Source organism: Heloderma suspectum, chromosome 5, assembly GCF_057233095.1.
Source record: "Heloderma suspectum isolate Gila_16-S chromosome 5, 16-S_ref, whole genome shotgun sequence".
NCBI classification, from domain to species: domain Eukaryota; kingdom Metazoa; phylum Chordata; class Lepidosauria; order Squamata; family Helodermatidae; genus Heloderma; species Heloderma suspectum.
In genome coordinates, this window is record NC_139462.1 from 224874110 (window position 1) to 224890026 (window position 15917).

The 15917-nt window shown below is 45.8% G+C and overlaps 1 protein-coding gene across 1 annotated transcript in view; it reads right to left on the reverse strand.

Annotated features, from left to right (window-relative positions):
* CRHR2 (corticotropin releasing hormone receptor 2) overlaps positions 1 to 15917 on the reverse strand; it is a 139087-nt gene that overhangs the window by 89625 nt on the left and 33545 nt on the right. Inside the window, exons 2-3 of the mRNA XM_084855101.1 lie at positions 14607 to 14692; positions 5997 to 6103 (exon numbers count right to left, since the gene is read on the reverse strand). Of these exons, the coding sequence (XP_084711227.1) occupies positions 5997 to 6103; positions 14607 to 14672 (173 nt within the window). The 5' untranslated portion in view covers positions 14673 to 14692. The remainder of the gene's footprint in view (positions 1 to 5996; positions 6104 to 14606; positions 14693 to 15917) is intronic.

Here is a 15917-nt window from a genome sequence, read left to right on the forward strand (position 1 = left end):
TTCATCATAGGGGATTGGAATGCTAAAGTAGGAAGTCAAGAAATCACCGGGATAACAGGCAAGCATGGCCCTGGTGCACAAAATGAAGCAGGACAAACGCTAATCGAGTTTTGCCAAGAGAACACGCTGATCATAGCAAACACTCTTTTCCAACAGCACAAGAGGTGACTCTACACATGGACATCACCAGATGGCCAATATCGAAATCAGATTGATTATGTCCTTTGCAGCCAAAGATGGAGAAGCTCTATACGGTCAGTTAAAACAAGACCTGGAGCTGACTGTGGCTCAGATCATGAGCTTCTTGTTGCAAAATTTCAGCTTAAATTGAAGAACGTAGGGAAAACCACTAAACCATTCAGGTATGACCTAAATCATATCCCTTATGAATATATAGTGGAGGTGAGGAATAGATTTCAGGGACTAGACCTAATAGACAGAGTGCCTGAGGAACTATGGACGGAGGTCCGTAACATTGTTCAGGAGGCAGCAACTCAATCTATCCCAAAGAAAAAGAAATGCAAGAAAGCAAAGTGGCTGTCTGATGTAGGGATGGCGGAGAATTCTGCCACGGATTTCAGTGAGGCCGAAATCGACCCCGAAATCCGTGGTGGAATGGCCTGCCCCCCCGCCCCCCGCGGATTCCACTCGGGATGAGGCTTACCTGGGGCGGTTGTTCCGGATGGCGGTGGCTCTGGCAGTGGGTCTGGTGGCGGCTGCGGCTGGTCTTTCGACTGGCTGCCATGGCTGCCATTTGCATCTGGGTCTTTGCCGTCATAGGCTACGTAAGTATTTACATAGCCTATCATGGCTGGGCAACCCCCCCCAAAAACCCCACGGCGTATGCAAATGGTGGCGGCTACGGTGGCTGCCATTTGTGTTCCCTATTTTTTGCCCTTTTAGTCTATGTAAATATTTATGTAGGCTATTACGGCGAAAAAAAGGGGAACACAAATGGCATAGTGGGCGCTAAATGCTTTCCTTCCCCCCCCCGCCGTAATAGCTTATGTAAATATTTATGTAGGCTAAAATGGCAAAAAAAGGAATGCAAATAGCGCCCACTACGCTATTTGCATTCCCCCTTTTTTTGCCGTATTAGCCTATGTAAATATCTACGTAGACTAAAGCGGCGAAAAATAGGGAACGCAAATGGCGGCCGCTGTAGCCGCCGCCATTTGCGTACGCCATTTTCCCCCCTTTTTTTTGCCCAGCCGTGATAGGCCAACGTAAATACTTATGTAGCCTATCATGGCTGCCTGGCTGGATGCAAATGGCGGCCGCTATGGCAGCTGCCATTTGCATCTACAGCAGCCCGTCCATGGCCAGAACTCCGACTGAGGACGGGCCTGGCTGGCTGCGGAGCGGAGCCGGCCGGGCAGGATTCCGGGGGGGAGGACCGGATTGCCTCTCCCCGTTGAGGATTCTGGGGGGAGGGACAAAGCGCCTCCCCCCCACCTCGAACAGAATCTGCGAAAAGGTAAGTGACTTTCGTACATCCCTAGTTTGATGAGGCTTTACAAGTAGATGAGGAAAGAAGGGAAGCGAAAAACAAGGGAGGAAGGGGAAGATATACACAACTGAATGCAGATTTCCAGAGAATAGCAAGAAGAGACAAGAAGGCCTTCTTAAATGAACAATGCAAAGAAATCAAGGAAAACAATAGAATGGGAAAGACTACAGATCTCTTCAAGAAAATCGGAGATATCAAGGGAACGTTTTGTGCAAAGACGGGCATGATAAAGGACGAAGAAGGCAGGGACCTAACAGAAGCAGATGAGATTAAGAAGAGGTGGCAAGAATACACAGAAGAACTATACAGGAAAGATCTGAATGTCCCTGATAGCCATGATAGTGCGGTCACTGAACTTGAGCCAGACATCCTTGAGAGTGAAGTCAAGTGGGCCTTAGGAAGCAGTAGTAACAACAAAGCTAGCGAAGATGACAGTATTCCAGCTGAGCTATTTAAAATCCTAAAAGATGATGCTGTTAAAGTGCTGCACTCAATATGCCAACAAATTTGGAACACTCAACAGTGGCCACAAGACTGGAAAAGGTCAGTTTACATTCCACTTCCAAAGAAGGGCAATGCCAAAGAGTGTTCAAACTACCGTACAATTGTGCTCATTTCACATGCCAGCAAGGTGATGCTCAAAATCCTACAAGCTAGGCTTCAGCAGTATTTTTCGCGGTGGGGGGGGAAGCACTACGTCCCTCCCCCTGGAATCCTCGACGGGGGGGAGGTGATCCCATCCTCCCCCCCGGAATCCTGCCCAGCCGGCTCTGCTCTGTGGCAGCTTCGCAGAGAAGCTGGCCAGGGCTGTCCGCAGCCGGATTTCTGGCCGCGGACAGGCTGCTGCAGACGCAAATGGTGGCCACTGTAGCGGCCGCCATTTGCATCCAGCCAGGCTGCCGTGATAGGCTACGTAAGTATTTACGTAGCCTATCACAGTAACCCCCCCAAAAAAACAGCTTACGCAAATGGAGGTGGCTATGGTGGCCGCCATTTGTCGTCCCTATTTTTTGCCGTTTTAGCCTACCTAAATATTTATGTAGGCTATTACGGCGGGAAAAAAAGGAACGCAAATAGCGCCCACTACACTATTTGTGTTCCCCTTTTTTTTCGCCGTAATAGCCTACGTAAATATTTACATAGACTAAAACAGCGAAAAATAGGGAATGCAAATGGCGGCGGCCATAGTCGCCGCCATTTGCTTATGCTGTTTTTTTTTATTGGCTTGCCATGATAGGCTACGTAAATACTTACATAGCCTATCACGGCAAAGACCAGGATGCAAATGGCAGCTGTGGCCATCCGGAACATCCGCCCCAGGTAACCCTCGTCCCAAGGGGAATCCGCGGGGTGGGGTGGGGGGGCAGGCCATTCTGCCATCGATTTTGGGGGGGCGAATGCCAGTGCATTTGGCCTCACTGAAATCCATGGCAGAATTCTCCACCATCCCTACCGGAAGTACAAGCTGGGTTTCGAAGAGGCAGAGGAACTAGTGATCAAATCGCCAACATTCGCTGGATCATGGAGAAAGCAAGAGAATTCCGGAAAAACGTCTATTTCTGCTTCATTGACTATGCTAAGGCCTTTGATTATGTGGATCACAACAAACTCTGGCAAATTCTTAAAGAGATGGGAGTACCAGACCACCTTACCTGTCTCCTGAGAAACCTGTACGAGGGTCAAGAAGCAACAGTAAGAACCGGACATGGAACAACCGATTGGTTTAAAATTGGGAGAGGAGTATGACAAGGCTGTATATTGTCGCCCTGCTTATTTAATTTATATGCAGAGTACATCATGAGAAACGCCGGTTTGGATGAATCAGATGTCAGAATTAAGATTGCCGGGAGAATTATCAACAACCTCAGATACGCAGACAATACCACCCTAATGGCAGAAAGTGAAGAGGATCTAAAATGCCTCTTGTTGAGGGTGAAAGTGGAGAGTGCAAAAGCTGGTTTGAAACTCAACTTTAAAAAAACGAAGATCATGGCATCTGGCCCCATCACTTCCTGGCATATAGAAGGGGAAGAAATGGAAGAAGTGACAGATTTTATTTTCTTGGGCTCCAAGATCACCGCAGACGGTGACTGTAGCCATGAAATTAAAAGACGCTCCTTGGGAGGAAAGGTATGGCAACCTAGACAGCATAGTAAGAAGCAGAGACATCACCTTGCCGACAAAGGTCCGTCTAATCAAAGCTATGGTTTTCCCAGTAGCAACGTATGGCTGTGAGAGCTGGACTATAAGGAAGGCTGAGTGCCGAAGAATTGATGCGTTTGAACTGTGGTGCTGGAGAAGACTCTTAGGAGTCCCATGGACTGCAAGGAGGGCAAATCAGTCCATCCTAAAGGAAATCAACCCTGAGTGCTCATTGGAAGGACAGATACTGAAGCTGAAGCTCAAATATTTTGACCACCTAATGCGAAGAGAAAACTCCCTGGAAAAGACCCTGATGCTGGGAAGGATTGAAGGCAAAAGGAGAAGGGGACGGCAGAGGATGAGATGGCTAGATAGCATCACCGATGCAATGAATACGAACTTGAGCACACTCCGGGAGAGAGGGGAGGACCGGAAGGCCTGGCATGCTATGGTCCATGGGGTCACGAAGAGTCGGACACGACTTAACGACTGAAGAACAACAACAACAAAGGATTTGGAGAGTACATAAAGATAATTTTGCTTGTCTTATTGGAATACCAGCCTAATGAATGTGTAGGGATGGTGAACTTATCCAGACTTTTAAGAGCAAAGCACTCAAAGCCCAGGTGGATGAATTCATCCAGTTTGGGTTTCCCCAATATTCATAGGTATGGGTGAGAATTTCATTTCAGTTTGGTTTTGGTAAGAATTTAACAAAGTGAACTTTGGCAAAGTTATCCATACCTGCGACAAGAAGAACTTCAGATTTAAAAAAATTCAGATGTGGGAGAAACCGAAACTGACAGGTTTGTCCATTCAAGCCCAGGGCTATGAGTGTATTGCTCACTCAAATAATGCCAAGAATCCATTTTCTTGTGGCTGAATATATTCCTTCTGAAAGTGAAGTATCTACAATCTCATTTTTATGATTAGCTTAAATTCCAAGGAGAGGATTCTTCTTCTTTTGGAAACAGTTAATAGGACGGGGGTGTCTCCCCTGCCCACTGAGAGTTGGAAGTGGTTTGAAATAAAGATTGCTGCTTGTGATGTTTATCTTTGCTAGCGATGGCTGAGAATTTAGTTTCAGTTCGGTTTTGATAAGAATTTAGCAAAATTTGCAAACTGCTCCATATTCAGGACAAAAACAACTTGAGATTTAAAAAAAAAAAGTGGGAGAAACAGAAACTGACTGATTTGTCCATTCAAGCACAGGGCTAGGAGTGTGCTGTTCTTAAATGTCTGGGTTTGAATCCCAGGATATTTAACCATGTTTGTGCTTAATTAGGAAAGGCCACCACTTTTTTTCTGGCATGTTCCTCATCTTTACCAGCTACATGTAGGGATGTATGAATTGTGCAAAATCTGTTCCGTCTGTATTTTGCAGATTATAAGGCACCCTTCGTTCTGTCTTCTGCCCATCAATGGAATTGGATGCTTTTGTTTCTCAATTCGTGCAAATGTGCAGTTGCGCAAATGTGCACATGCAAAATGCACAAATTTCCTCAGAATGTGCATTTTCACGCTTTAGCCTATGGGGGAAATGAACATCTTTGGCCCATTTTTTTATTTTGCATATTTTTCTATGACAAAATTTGCGCAAAATTCAGCAACATTAGAAAACCAGTCCACAAGTCCATGGAATCCACTTGATGGGGGAAAGCTGGTCCACCACAGAACGCATGGGTTTGATTCATGAAAATCCTAACTCATTTGGATCCATTGCGGATTTCTCCAGCATCCCTAGCTATGTGGCAGGCAGGTACATCACGGTCCTCTCCATTCCGGGAATAGCTCTGACTCTTGAATTTGGTTGGTGCAGATGGGTGAGAATTCCATTTGAGTTCGTTTTTGATCAGAATTTACCAAACTTCACAAAATTCTTCTTATTCGGGAGAGAAAGAACTTGTGTTTTTAGAAGTGCACGAGAAAGTGAAATGGACAGATTCACCCATCCTGACATATTAACTAGACTGGTGGTGCCACAATGGTACAATTATGGGCAAAGGCAAGTGATGCTGATGCCATCACTTGCAAAGTGAGGTCAATTAGAATGACCTTAACTGGGTTTAGCCTGGAGTCTTGTGTGCTCTTTTTTTTTGTTTAATGAAGGATAGCTGAGATTAAAATTGGTGTGTGTGGTTGTGGAACTGGAGAACACACAAACACCAGCATTGATAGATATACACCTATTTTTCTTTTCTTTTGCTTTTGCTGCTCCCCACAGCAACCCTGCAACACTTGCAGAGTCTGTCTGCAGATGAGAGGAAAGCCTGAAGGCCAATGCAAAACATGACAGCCAGTTGCTCAGCCAGAGTATTAACATAATGAAATGCAGATTACTCACCTCAAGCACAGGAACAGCAAGAAGGCCATGATGAGGGCCCCAACAGATATGCAGTGCCCCAGGTAGTTGATGATCATTGCAACCTTGTAATGGAGAACAGGTTTTGTCTGGAGATAATAAACATCGAAGGAATGGTTACATGATTGAGGCAGTTTGAAACAATAAATCTAAGCATTGAGGCTAGGCTTCTCTGTTGCTTGGTAATCTTTTTTGGGCTCAACGGAGTCCTGTGGTGTGCCCGACTTGGCTTACATTTCTGAGCTGAGCTGTGGTCTTTCCCTGAACTCCAGGGATTTTTTGCATATTTTTTTGTGTCGAGCCATAATTTGTCCTAATAGATATTTGTGCAAACGGTGGCCAAAATTTGCACAAAATTCAGCCACGATTTGCTCAAATTAAAAACATGGAAAATCCGCTGACTGGCCCAACTTCCTACAGACTGAGTCAGGCCAGTTAGCGGGAAATGGACCGAAGTCGGGGGCCCGAACCAACGCAAGCACGTCGAGCTCCACCCCCCCAACAAATTCCTCTGACATCCCTAACTGGGGCATGGTGAATCAAAGCAGCCATCACTCTGAAGTTTTATGCAAGCAGACCACAACAGTCCATAGGCTTGTGCATTGTGGACCAGCTGGGTTCGCTGTCCAGGAATGCGATCTGTAGATGGGTAGGGGCATCAAGAAACAAACCAAGCAAAGTTTGCATGCTGTGCTTGGAATAAGTGAAAGAGCTCACAGGCAGCTCAGTGGTAGAGCATACACTTTGCCTGCAGGCCGTCCCCAGTTTAATCTCTGCTACATCCAGTTTAAAAGTGATTAGGTGATGGGAAAGATCTCTGCCAACACCCCTGGATGGCCACTGCCAATTAGAGTAGACCACAGATGCAGAACCTCAGGCTCAGGTGCCAAAACCAGCCCTCCAGTGGTCTCAATCTGACCCTTTAAGTTTCCCCAGAGGGCCATGCTCCTTTCCTCTGCCCACAAATGCTTTGGTGATTTCCCAGATTTTGTGGCATTTTCCTCCCCATTCTAAAACCTCTCCTAAGGCTTAGTCACTGGCAGAGCATTAGGCTAAGCTATGCTGGGCGGGAGGGGGGTTTGAACTCACCCCTTTTGCTTTTGGCCTCACCCATCAAGAAATTCTCCGAAACGGAATTCAGCCCTTGGGCTGAAAGAGGTTCAACACCCCTGGAGTAGACCAAATTGGGTTTGATGGACAAATAGTTCTGCCCTGGTACGCGGCAGCTTTTTTTACATCCCTCATTTCTGTATAACTAATGTCTATCACAGAATATATTTCTAAAATGGGAAGAAATTTATTTATTTATTTATTTATTTATTTATTTATTACATTTATATCCTGCCCTATATCATTAGGATCTCAGGGCGGCGTACAGATAAAATCAATTTAGACAGTATACAACAATAAATGATTTAAGCAGCTAAAAACATATTAAACCATTAAGCAAGCTAATGCCAATTTAAAACCTAAAACAATCAAACCGTTAAAACAGTGTGCAACTTTAGGGAGCCCTCAAATTCAGCCCTCAAAGGCTTTGATAAAAAGCCATGTTTTAACTTGGCGCCGAAATGAAACTGTCTGCGCCAATCAGGCCTCCAAGGAGAGGGCATGCCACAATATCTCAAGGAATATCTCTGCTCCCATATGCAACCCATGCAGTTACACTGAGGAAGGGCCGTAGCGCAGTGGCAGAGCACTGGCTTTGCAGGCAGGAGGTCCCTGGTTCAATCCCCGGCATTTCCAAGTCGGTCTCAGGAAGAAGACTCCATCTGAATACCTGGGGATCTGCCACCAGTCAGTGTAGAGCAGCCTTCCCCAACCTGGTGCCCTCCCCAGACGTGTCATCCTGCAACTTCCATCATTCCAGGTTGGCTGGGAATTATGGGAGTTGTTGTGCCACACATCTGGAAGGCACCAAGTTGGGGAAGGCTCGTGTAGGCTAGGGGTGGGCTGGAGGTAGATCTCCAGAGTTTGGGACTTCAGCTCCCAGAAGCCTCTGCCAGCATGGCCTTTGGTCAGGAACAGTGGAGACTGGTGGCTCTGATTCCAGCAGGGCTGTGAATCCGCTCTGGGTTTCAGGCAGAATGCCAAAGCAGCTATCCAAGGTGCTGACCCCATTTTAGGGATGGGGTCTAGCACCTTAGATAGCTCCTTTAGAGTTCTGACTGGTTCCGACTGAAACCCCGGGAGGATTCACAGCCCCATTTCTGATTAACTGGTCAGGAATGCTGGGAGTTGACATCCAAAACATCTGGAGATCTACCTTCTGCCTACCCCTGGTATAGGTGATACTGAGTGAATTGGAGAAATCAACTAACTTGGTAGAAGGTAGCTATGTCCTACTCCACAGGGTGCTCCATACAGTTATTGATATTGCAGGCATCTGCAGAGGAAGATGGGGTTAGGGATGCTGTAGAATTCTGCTGCAGACTCAAATGAAGCCGGATTCTTAAGAATCCGAACTCTGGAGCCCGTGGTAAAGCAGCCGCACTTACCTCCAGGAGGAGTTCCCACTGAGAGTTCTCGAGCTCCCTAGAAGACACGATACGCTAATGGCGGTCGCCGTTAGCTTGTCGCGGGAAAACATACAGCCATAAATGGCATATTGTATGTCATTTGTGGCTGTAAAGCACTGACTTTGACCTAAATTGCAGCTGTTTATGGCTGTATTTAGGTCAAATTCAGTTCTTTTACAGGCACCAGGAGCTCTCTCCTCCATTGCATCTGGCTGCCCAGTCATGGAAGAAATTGTGAAAGTGTGTTTGTGTGGGAATTGGGAAAATGTCACTCTGTTAGTAAATGTAATTGATTTATTACATTTCTATACCACCCAATAGCCAAAGCTCTCTGGGTGGTTCACAGTGATTAAAACCATAAAATACTACATGAAAAAAACTTAATAGAAAAGTTTAAAAAGATTAAAACGACAACATAAAACCAAAGTAAATGCCAGCTGCAGTGTAAAGTTAGGGATGTACGAAAGTCACTTACCTTTTCGACGGGGTGATTTGTGGTGGGGGGGAGGTGCTCCGCACCCCCCCCCCCAAAATCCTAATCCAGCCGGCTCCACTCCATGGAGATTCTGCGGAGCCACCGGCTGGGGCCGCCCGCAGCTGGACATCTGGCTGCTGGGCAGCCTTCCAGGAAAAAAAAACAGCGTACGCAAATGGCGGTGGCTACGGTGGCTGCCATTTGCATTTCTTCCCCCCCCCGCCATTTTAGCCTACATAAATATTTACGTAAGCTATTATGGCAAAAAAAAAGGGGAATGCAAATAGCGCCCACTACGCTATTTGTGTTCCCCCTTTTTTTTCGCTGTAATAGCTTACATAAATATTTACGTAGGCTAAAACAGCAAAAAAAAAAGGGAATGCAAATGGCAGCCGCCGTAGCCACCATCATTTGTGTACACTGTTTTTTTTTTTTTTAGCTTGCTGTGATAGGCTACGTAAGTATTTACGTAGCCTATCATGGCAAAGGCAGCTACGCAAATGGCATGGTGGCCGCCATTTGCATGGCTGCCTTTGCCGTGATAGGCTACATAAATACTTATGTAGCCTATCATGGCAGCCTGGCTGGATGCAAATGGTGGCCGCTATGGCGGCTGCCATTTGAGTCCGCAGCAGCTGGCTGAGAGACCAGCTGCCGCCGCTGGAGCCGCCACTGCCGGAGCATCCGCCCCTGGTAAGCTTCGTCCCAGGGGGGATTCCACAGGGGGGCGGGGGGTGGGAGGCCGTTCCACCATGGGTTTCGGGGGGCTGAATGCCAGTGCATTTGGCCTCACTGAAATCCATGGCAGAATTCTCCGCCATCCCTATGTAAAGTTCTAAACATACAATAACACACTTAAGAACAACAAAAAACAAAGGACTAGGAGAATACAAAGGTCTTTACCTGGCGCTGAAAAGAGCAGAATGTAAGAGGCAGGTGAGCCTCTCTGGGGAGAGCATTTTTCTACTGGGATGCCACCACTGAAAAGGCCCTCCCCTTAGTAGCCACCTGTCTCATCTCATTTTGTGGGGGTACCCGGGGGAGGGCCTCTGAAGACAAACTTAGGGTCAAGGCAGGTATATATGGGAGGAGGAGATCTTTCAGTTAACCAGACCCCAAGCCATTAGGGCTTTGAAAGTTAATACCCGCACTTCATACTGGGCCTGGAAATGCCTGGAAGCCAGTGCAGATCACAAAGCACTTGCATAATATTCTCATATTGACCATTCCCTGTTTACAATCTTGCTGTAAGGCACCTTGCACTCAAACCAGAGAATTGGGACCAGAGACCAGGTGATTGACTTTATAGGCCACACAAGCAGCTTATAGGTGGTGGAAATGGCCCGTCTGAGTCTCCCTCCTGTACGGTGCCATGCTGGGAGTGGCTGGAGAAGAGAAGGCAACTGGCCAGCCCTGGTGAATCAGGTGACCTGGGAACCTCTAGGGGCCCTGTAGAGTTATATAACATCTCCCTAGATGTGCCTCCCCAGTCTGAGCAATGTGTAGGTGAAACTAACCATAAAGATCTCCTGTGCCTTGCTGAGCCTGCCAACTTGCTTATCTTGGGCCATGTTTCCTGCCTCTGGCCTTTCAGACATAAGGTGTCTAGGCACCTTTGGATGTAACCTACAGCTGTGCTGGACTGTTCCATTTCCTTCACACCCTCCTGGGCCCTGACACTGATAAAAGTAAGAGTGCCAACTGTTTTTTTCTGGCAGAGCTCCTGTGACTACAAAACCAGGTAACAGGCAGAATTTCAGGAGGTGTCCCATTTTGCAGCACTGCATCTTCATGCCAGGAAAAAGGGCCAGCTGCTGAATTTCTGTTGGCAGGCATTAAATAATACATTTATATATCACTTTATCTGGTTCAATAGGGTGAAGACAGTTGTAGTATTCTAAGAGGAGTCACCCATCCGCCCCTTTAAAAATCATCCAGGACTTTTAATGTCTGTTGTTACTCTTAGGCCTGGTTCACATGTAAAAACAATCCAGAGTATGGGTTGTTGTTGAATCTGAGTTGTTGTTGAATCATGGGTTGTCATTACATGCGAACCCTGCACTGTGGTTTAGCTATGGGCTGTTAACTATGAACAACCCAGAAAGAGAACTGGTGGCTTGATGTTGGGTGGTGAACTATGGGTTGTCCATGGTTAACAACCCATAGCTAAACCATAGGGCAGGATTCACATGTAATGACAACCCATGATTCAACAACAACCCATGATTCAATGGCAACCCATAGTCAACTCTGGGTTGTCTCTATATGATAATCAGGTCAGAGACTTCAGACTTTAATATTCAGCCAAGTTTGAGAGGGAAAAAGAAATAAACCTTGCTTTCTAACATTTAGAAATAAACAGGATATATCTGGCCAGCCCAGATAACATATTCCATCTGTTGAGATTAATAAATGAGTAATAACAAGCCACAATAAAGGTCATTTGAAGCGGAGCTAATCTGTGCTTTAATCAAAGCTGGGATTACAAAGAGATATTTGGCCATAAAGCCTGCCTTTTTCTTTTTCTCGAGATCTGGGCTGTAGGGTATTTGGGGAATATTGCTCTGCTTTAATATTTATAAAGCACTTTGGTAAACCTATGAGCAACCTGCCAAATGGAACTGTTAATGCCTTTCAAACAGTATGGGCTTCTGGGAGCATTTCTGCTCTCGCCTCTTGAGGAAGAACTTGGCTGAAGACAGGGCTCAGCACTCCTGTGACAGTGTGTGGTAAGAAAAGAATCAAGTGGAGTGAAAATCCCCATGATGGTAAGAAACCTATTTATACAGAGATTCTCTGTATTTGAGTTTGCTATTCTAAGAGGGCAGCTGAAAGTCACACAAGAGAAATGGCCATTTGTTTCAGAACAGCAAGGTCTCCCAGAAAGGAAGTTGGTTTATTACTTTTCTCTATCACTAGGCTACATTGTTTGGGGAGGTTTGTTTATTTGTTAATTTTCATTTCTAAAATTGATTAATCATCCTATTGCTAATGGCTCTCAGGGTGATGTACAATCAAAACACAGACAAACCCCCCAAACCACGTAAAAACAGAACCAGCACACTAACACAATCAATTAAAAGCAGCGGTCAGTTAAAAGCAGCAGAGGGTAAAAACAAGCATCATAAGGAAGACTAAAAATATCAAAGATAAAACTAAGGAAAAACACAGCATAGCTGCAGAAATCTTTGCCTGGTGCTCAAAAGTTTACATATTAGGTGTCAGGAGGACCTCTTCATATTCCAGAGCCCTCTGAAATCCATTGTAATCCATAATCCCCCAAGGTTGTCTGGCTATAGGGATGTGAGAACTCACCCCACCTCGGCTTCTCCAGGCACCCTCGCACCCCCTGGACCTGCGCTCGGACTACCCACAAGCTCAGCGAGTTGCCCAGGCTCATCACGATTCCATCCAGTGAGCTCCTGCCATTTTCCCGCCTTTGATTTCTATGTGAAAGCAAAAAGCATAGAAAGCAAAAAAAAGGTGCATATTTAAATATGTGCAGTTTGGGGCTGGGAAAGCTTAATAAGCACAATATTAGAGAGATTATACCTCTAATATTGCACGTATTAAGCTTTCCTGGTCCCAAACTGTGCATATTTAAATATGCGCATTTTTTAACTTCCTTTTTTATGCAGAAAACAAAGGTGGGAAAATGGTAGGTGCTCCCCGGATGGGATTGTAGTGAGTCCAGGAGGGCCGAGTGGGCACGAGTGGGGTGTGTGTGAACGAAGACAGTGCCTCAGCAGGAGCAATCTGGGGGTTGCGGGTGGAGGGGGCCCGACAGATTCCTGGACCCAGTCGGGGGCCCACAACATCCCTTAACCGGCACAGAGGAATAATTACTGTAGGCCTAAATCGTAACAGGACATGGTGTGATCACAACAAGGGAAGAGATGTAGGACCTTCACCTTCAGGCCAACATCCTCCTGTCCGTTAGAGAAAACCAAATCTAGATGTGACCAGATACAAGTACTGGGTCCATGACATGCTGGGACGGTCCCATGGTTGTCATGGCAGCCATGAGGTCCTGAGCTGCTCCAGATATGGTGGCCCTGGAACGGATATGGTGGGAGAACCATCATTGTGGGAGTTTTTAGCAGCAAATCTGAGATCACCTCCATCAGCTCAGATAGGGAGATGGATGGATGGCAGGGTGGGCAGTACACTAACAAAGTCCCTAACCTGTCTCAAGCACCTACACAAGATACAGACACTCTAGATTAGTACTCAGTTGGCTAAGAAGACTGAAGAGAGGGATGGAATTCCTATAGGTGAGGGGCACACAGCCTCTTCCAGCCTGAGGGCCAAATTCCATTCTGGAGAAGCTCTTGGGGGCTGCCTTCCAGTGGTGGGAGGGGCTGAAGGCAAAAGAGGCAGGGCCAAAACACCAGCATATTTTAGTTTCAAACTCTTCCTGCCAGTATCTAAGCCTTAGGAGAGGCATTTCAACCTTTTAGAATGGGGAAAAAACTGCACAAAAGCTGGGAAACCATCCAATGATCAGTGGTTGAGGGGGAAAGTGGGTTTAGCCAGGGGAAGGGGGCATGGCCTTCTGGGAAACCCTTGGAGGGCCGGATTTGGCCTCTAGGCCTGAGTTTCTGCACCCCTGCTATAGACTATAGAAATTCCAGTGTGGTAGAGAGCTAGTGTGGTATGCTGGCTAGAGTGTTGGACTGGAAGTCAGGAGATCTGGGTTCTAGTCCCCACTCGGCCATGAAAGCTCACTGGGTGACTTTGAGCCAGTCACAGACTCTCAGCCCAGCCTACCTCACAGGGTTGTTGTTGTGAGGATAAAATGGAGAGGAGGAGGATTATGTACGCTGCCTTGGGTTCCTTGCAAGAGAAAAAAGACGGGATATAAATGTAATAAATAAATAAATAAATAAATAAATAAATAAATTCCTTGTTTCAGGCCCTCTAATCTCTTCTGGTGCTGAACTGAGTACCCAGGAGAGTATGTCTAGGAGAGGGTAGCTGCCCCCAACTCCCCAACCCTGGTCTCAGTTATATACACCAGGTAGGCCTCCTCATGGTGTGCTATGGTCCATGGGGTCACGAAGGGTTGGACACGACTGAATGACTGAACAACAACAACAACAACAACAAGGCCTCCTCATCCATGATCAAGTCATGGATGAGGGAGATCTTATTAACTGACCTAACTTTTAACAGCTGCACCCGCAGACCAGAGAGAGCAAGCCTGTAAGGCCACCACAATCTTTCTGGGTCAGGAACAGACCAGAAGAGGGAATAGGCGCCCAATGTCTAACGGCTCTTCTCCTCAACCAGCATGTCCTGGGTGAACTCAGATCTTGCAAACGGTCCTCCAAAAACTTTTGATTTGAGCTAATGTGGCATCTCAGATTTAAGAAAGTTCAAGATGTTCAGCTTCTTCATGACTGAACCCCAGCTGCCAGGAAATTAAGCAGGAGGAGATACATACAGTGCACAAAATGGATGGGCTAGTCCTGAAATAGTGGGGACAAGGAGCTCAAGATCCGAGCAAAGAGTCTCACGTACCTCCTCATTTTTTGCATACTCAAAAGCTGACAACTGCATATGGAAAGCACGCACAGGTAAGAGACACATACTGACCTCTTCAACCAGAATAGGCTCACACTGTGAGTAGTTAGCCTTGAAAGCCCAGGTCCCATTTCCCATGCATTCTCGGTAAGCATTTCCTAATGGGAAGAACACACACATACAAAGGAAGCAGATCAGTTTAAGGAGTTTAGAAAACAACAACCCAAGCAATAACACTGAAATATATACAAAAGAATGAATCATCAGGAGCCCTCCCCTGGAGATTCTGCAAAATTACCAATGGCAACGGAAGAATGCTACACATGGCCTCCTTTAAAACCAACCAAGAGCCAGTGTGGTGTATGTGGTCAGAGACTTGGGACTCGGGAGATTCCATTTGTAGACCCCGCTCGGCCATGAAGCTCACTGGGTGACTTTGAGAAAACTACTTGCCCCCAACTGGTATATTAGGCAAAAATGCATTATAAAGGCATGTATTAGGATTATTGTGCACAAAAATGCTGTGAATTTTCATGCAAACTTAAAAAAAAATCTCACTTAAGACTGGAGAAATTCTCAAAGTTTGTGATGAAGCAAGCCTAAGATTGGAAAAATGAGAAACTGAAAGAAATCAAAAGGGATCCATTTGTCCAGTGTTTTTTTTTTCTGGAGTAAAAGGTATTGGAACTCTTGGATTACACTTCCGCAGGAGTAGATGGCGATTAAATTGTAATGAAGAGCATAAAAATAGTGGAATTAGAAGAAAAGGTGCCAGCCGGAACTCAGTTCTGGTGAGTTCTACCAGAAAAAAAGCACAGGATTTGTCCGTCCCTAAGTAGTAGAACTGTACGAAGATGGTGTTTTCTTCCTGCCTCCTAGGAGGTTTAGGGTGCATCCTACGCATGTTGAGACACAAAAAAGTCCTACAGTTCCCAGCACTAGTCTCCAAAGTCAAGCCAGCCATGCTGACTGGGGCATGCTAGGAGCTGTAGGACTTTTTTTCTGTCTCAGCATGCATAGAATTGCACCCTTAAGGTCTTTCTAAATGATCAGTTATTTGATATTAATTGTATTTATTAACAATAGCTATCTACTATTTAATATAATAAAATCTCTGAGTAATTTACATATGAAAATCTTTAAAATCACTGTTTAAAATACATAGTTAATACACACAGCTCCAATAGCAAAACTATATAAAGAAAACAACACACAAAAATAGTAAAATGGAGCTGCACCATGGTGGTCAATTACAAGGCAAAGAAAGCCTGTGTGAGCAAGTACATCTTCAGGAGACGTTCAAAACATATCACATTTTCTGGAACACTGGGGACAGCTTAGAAGGCCCACTTTCAAAATGTTACGCAGCAGCATTGTGTTGGT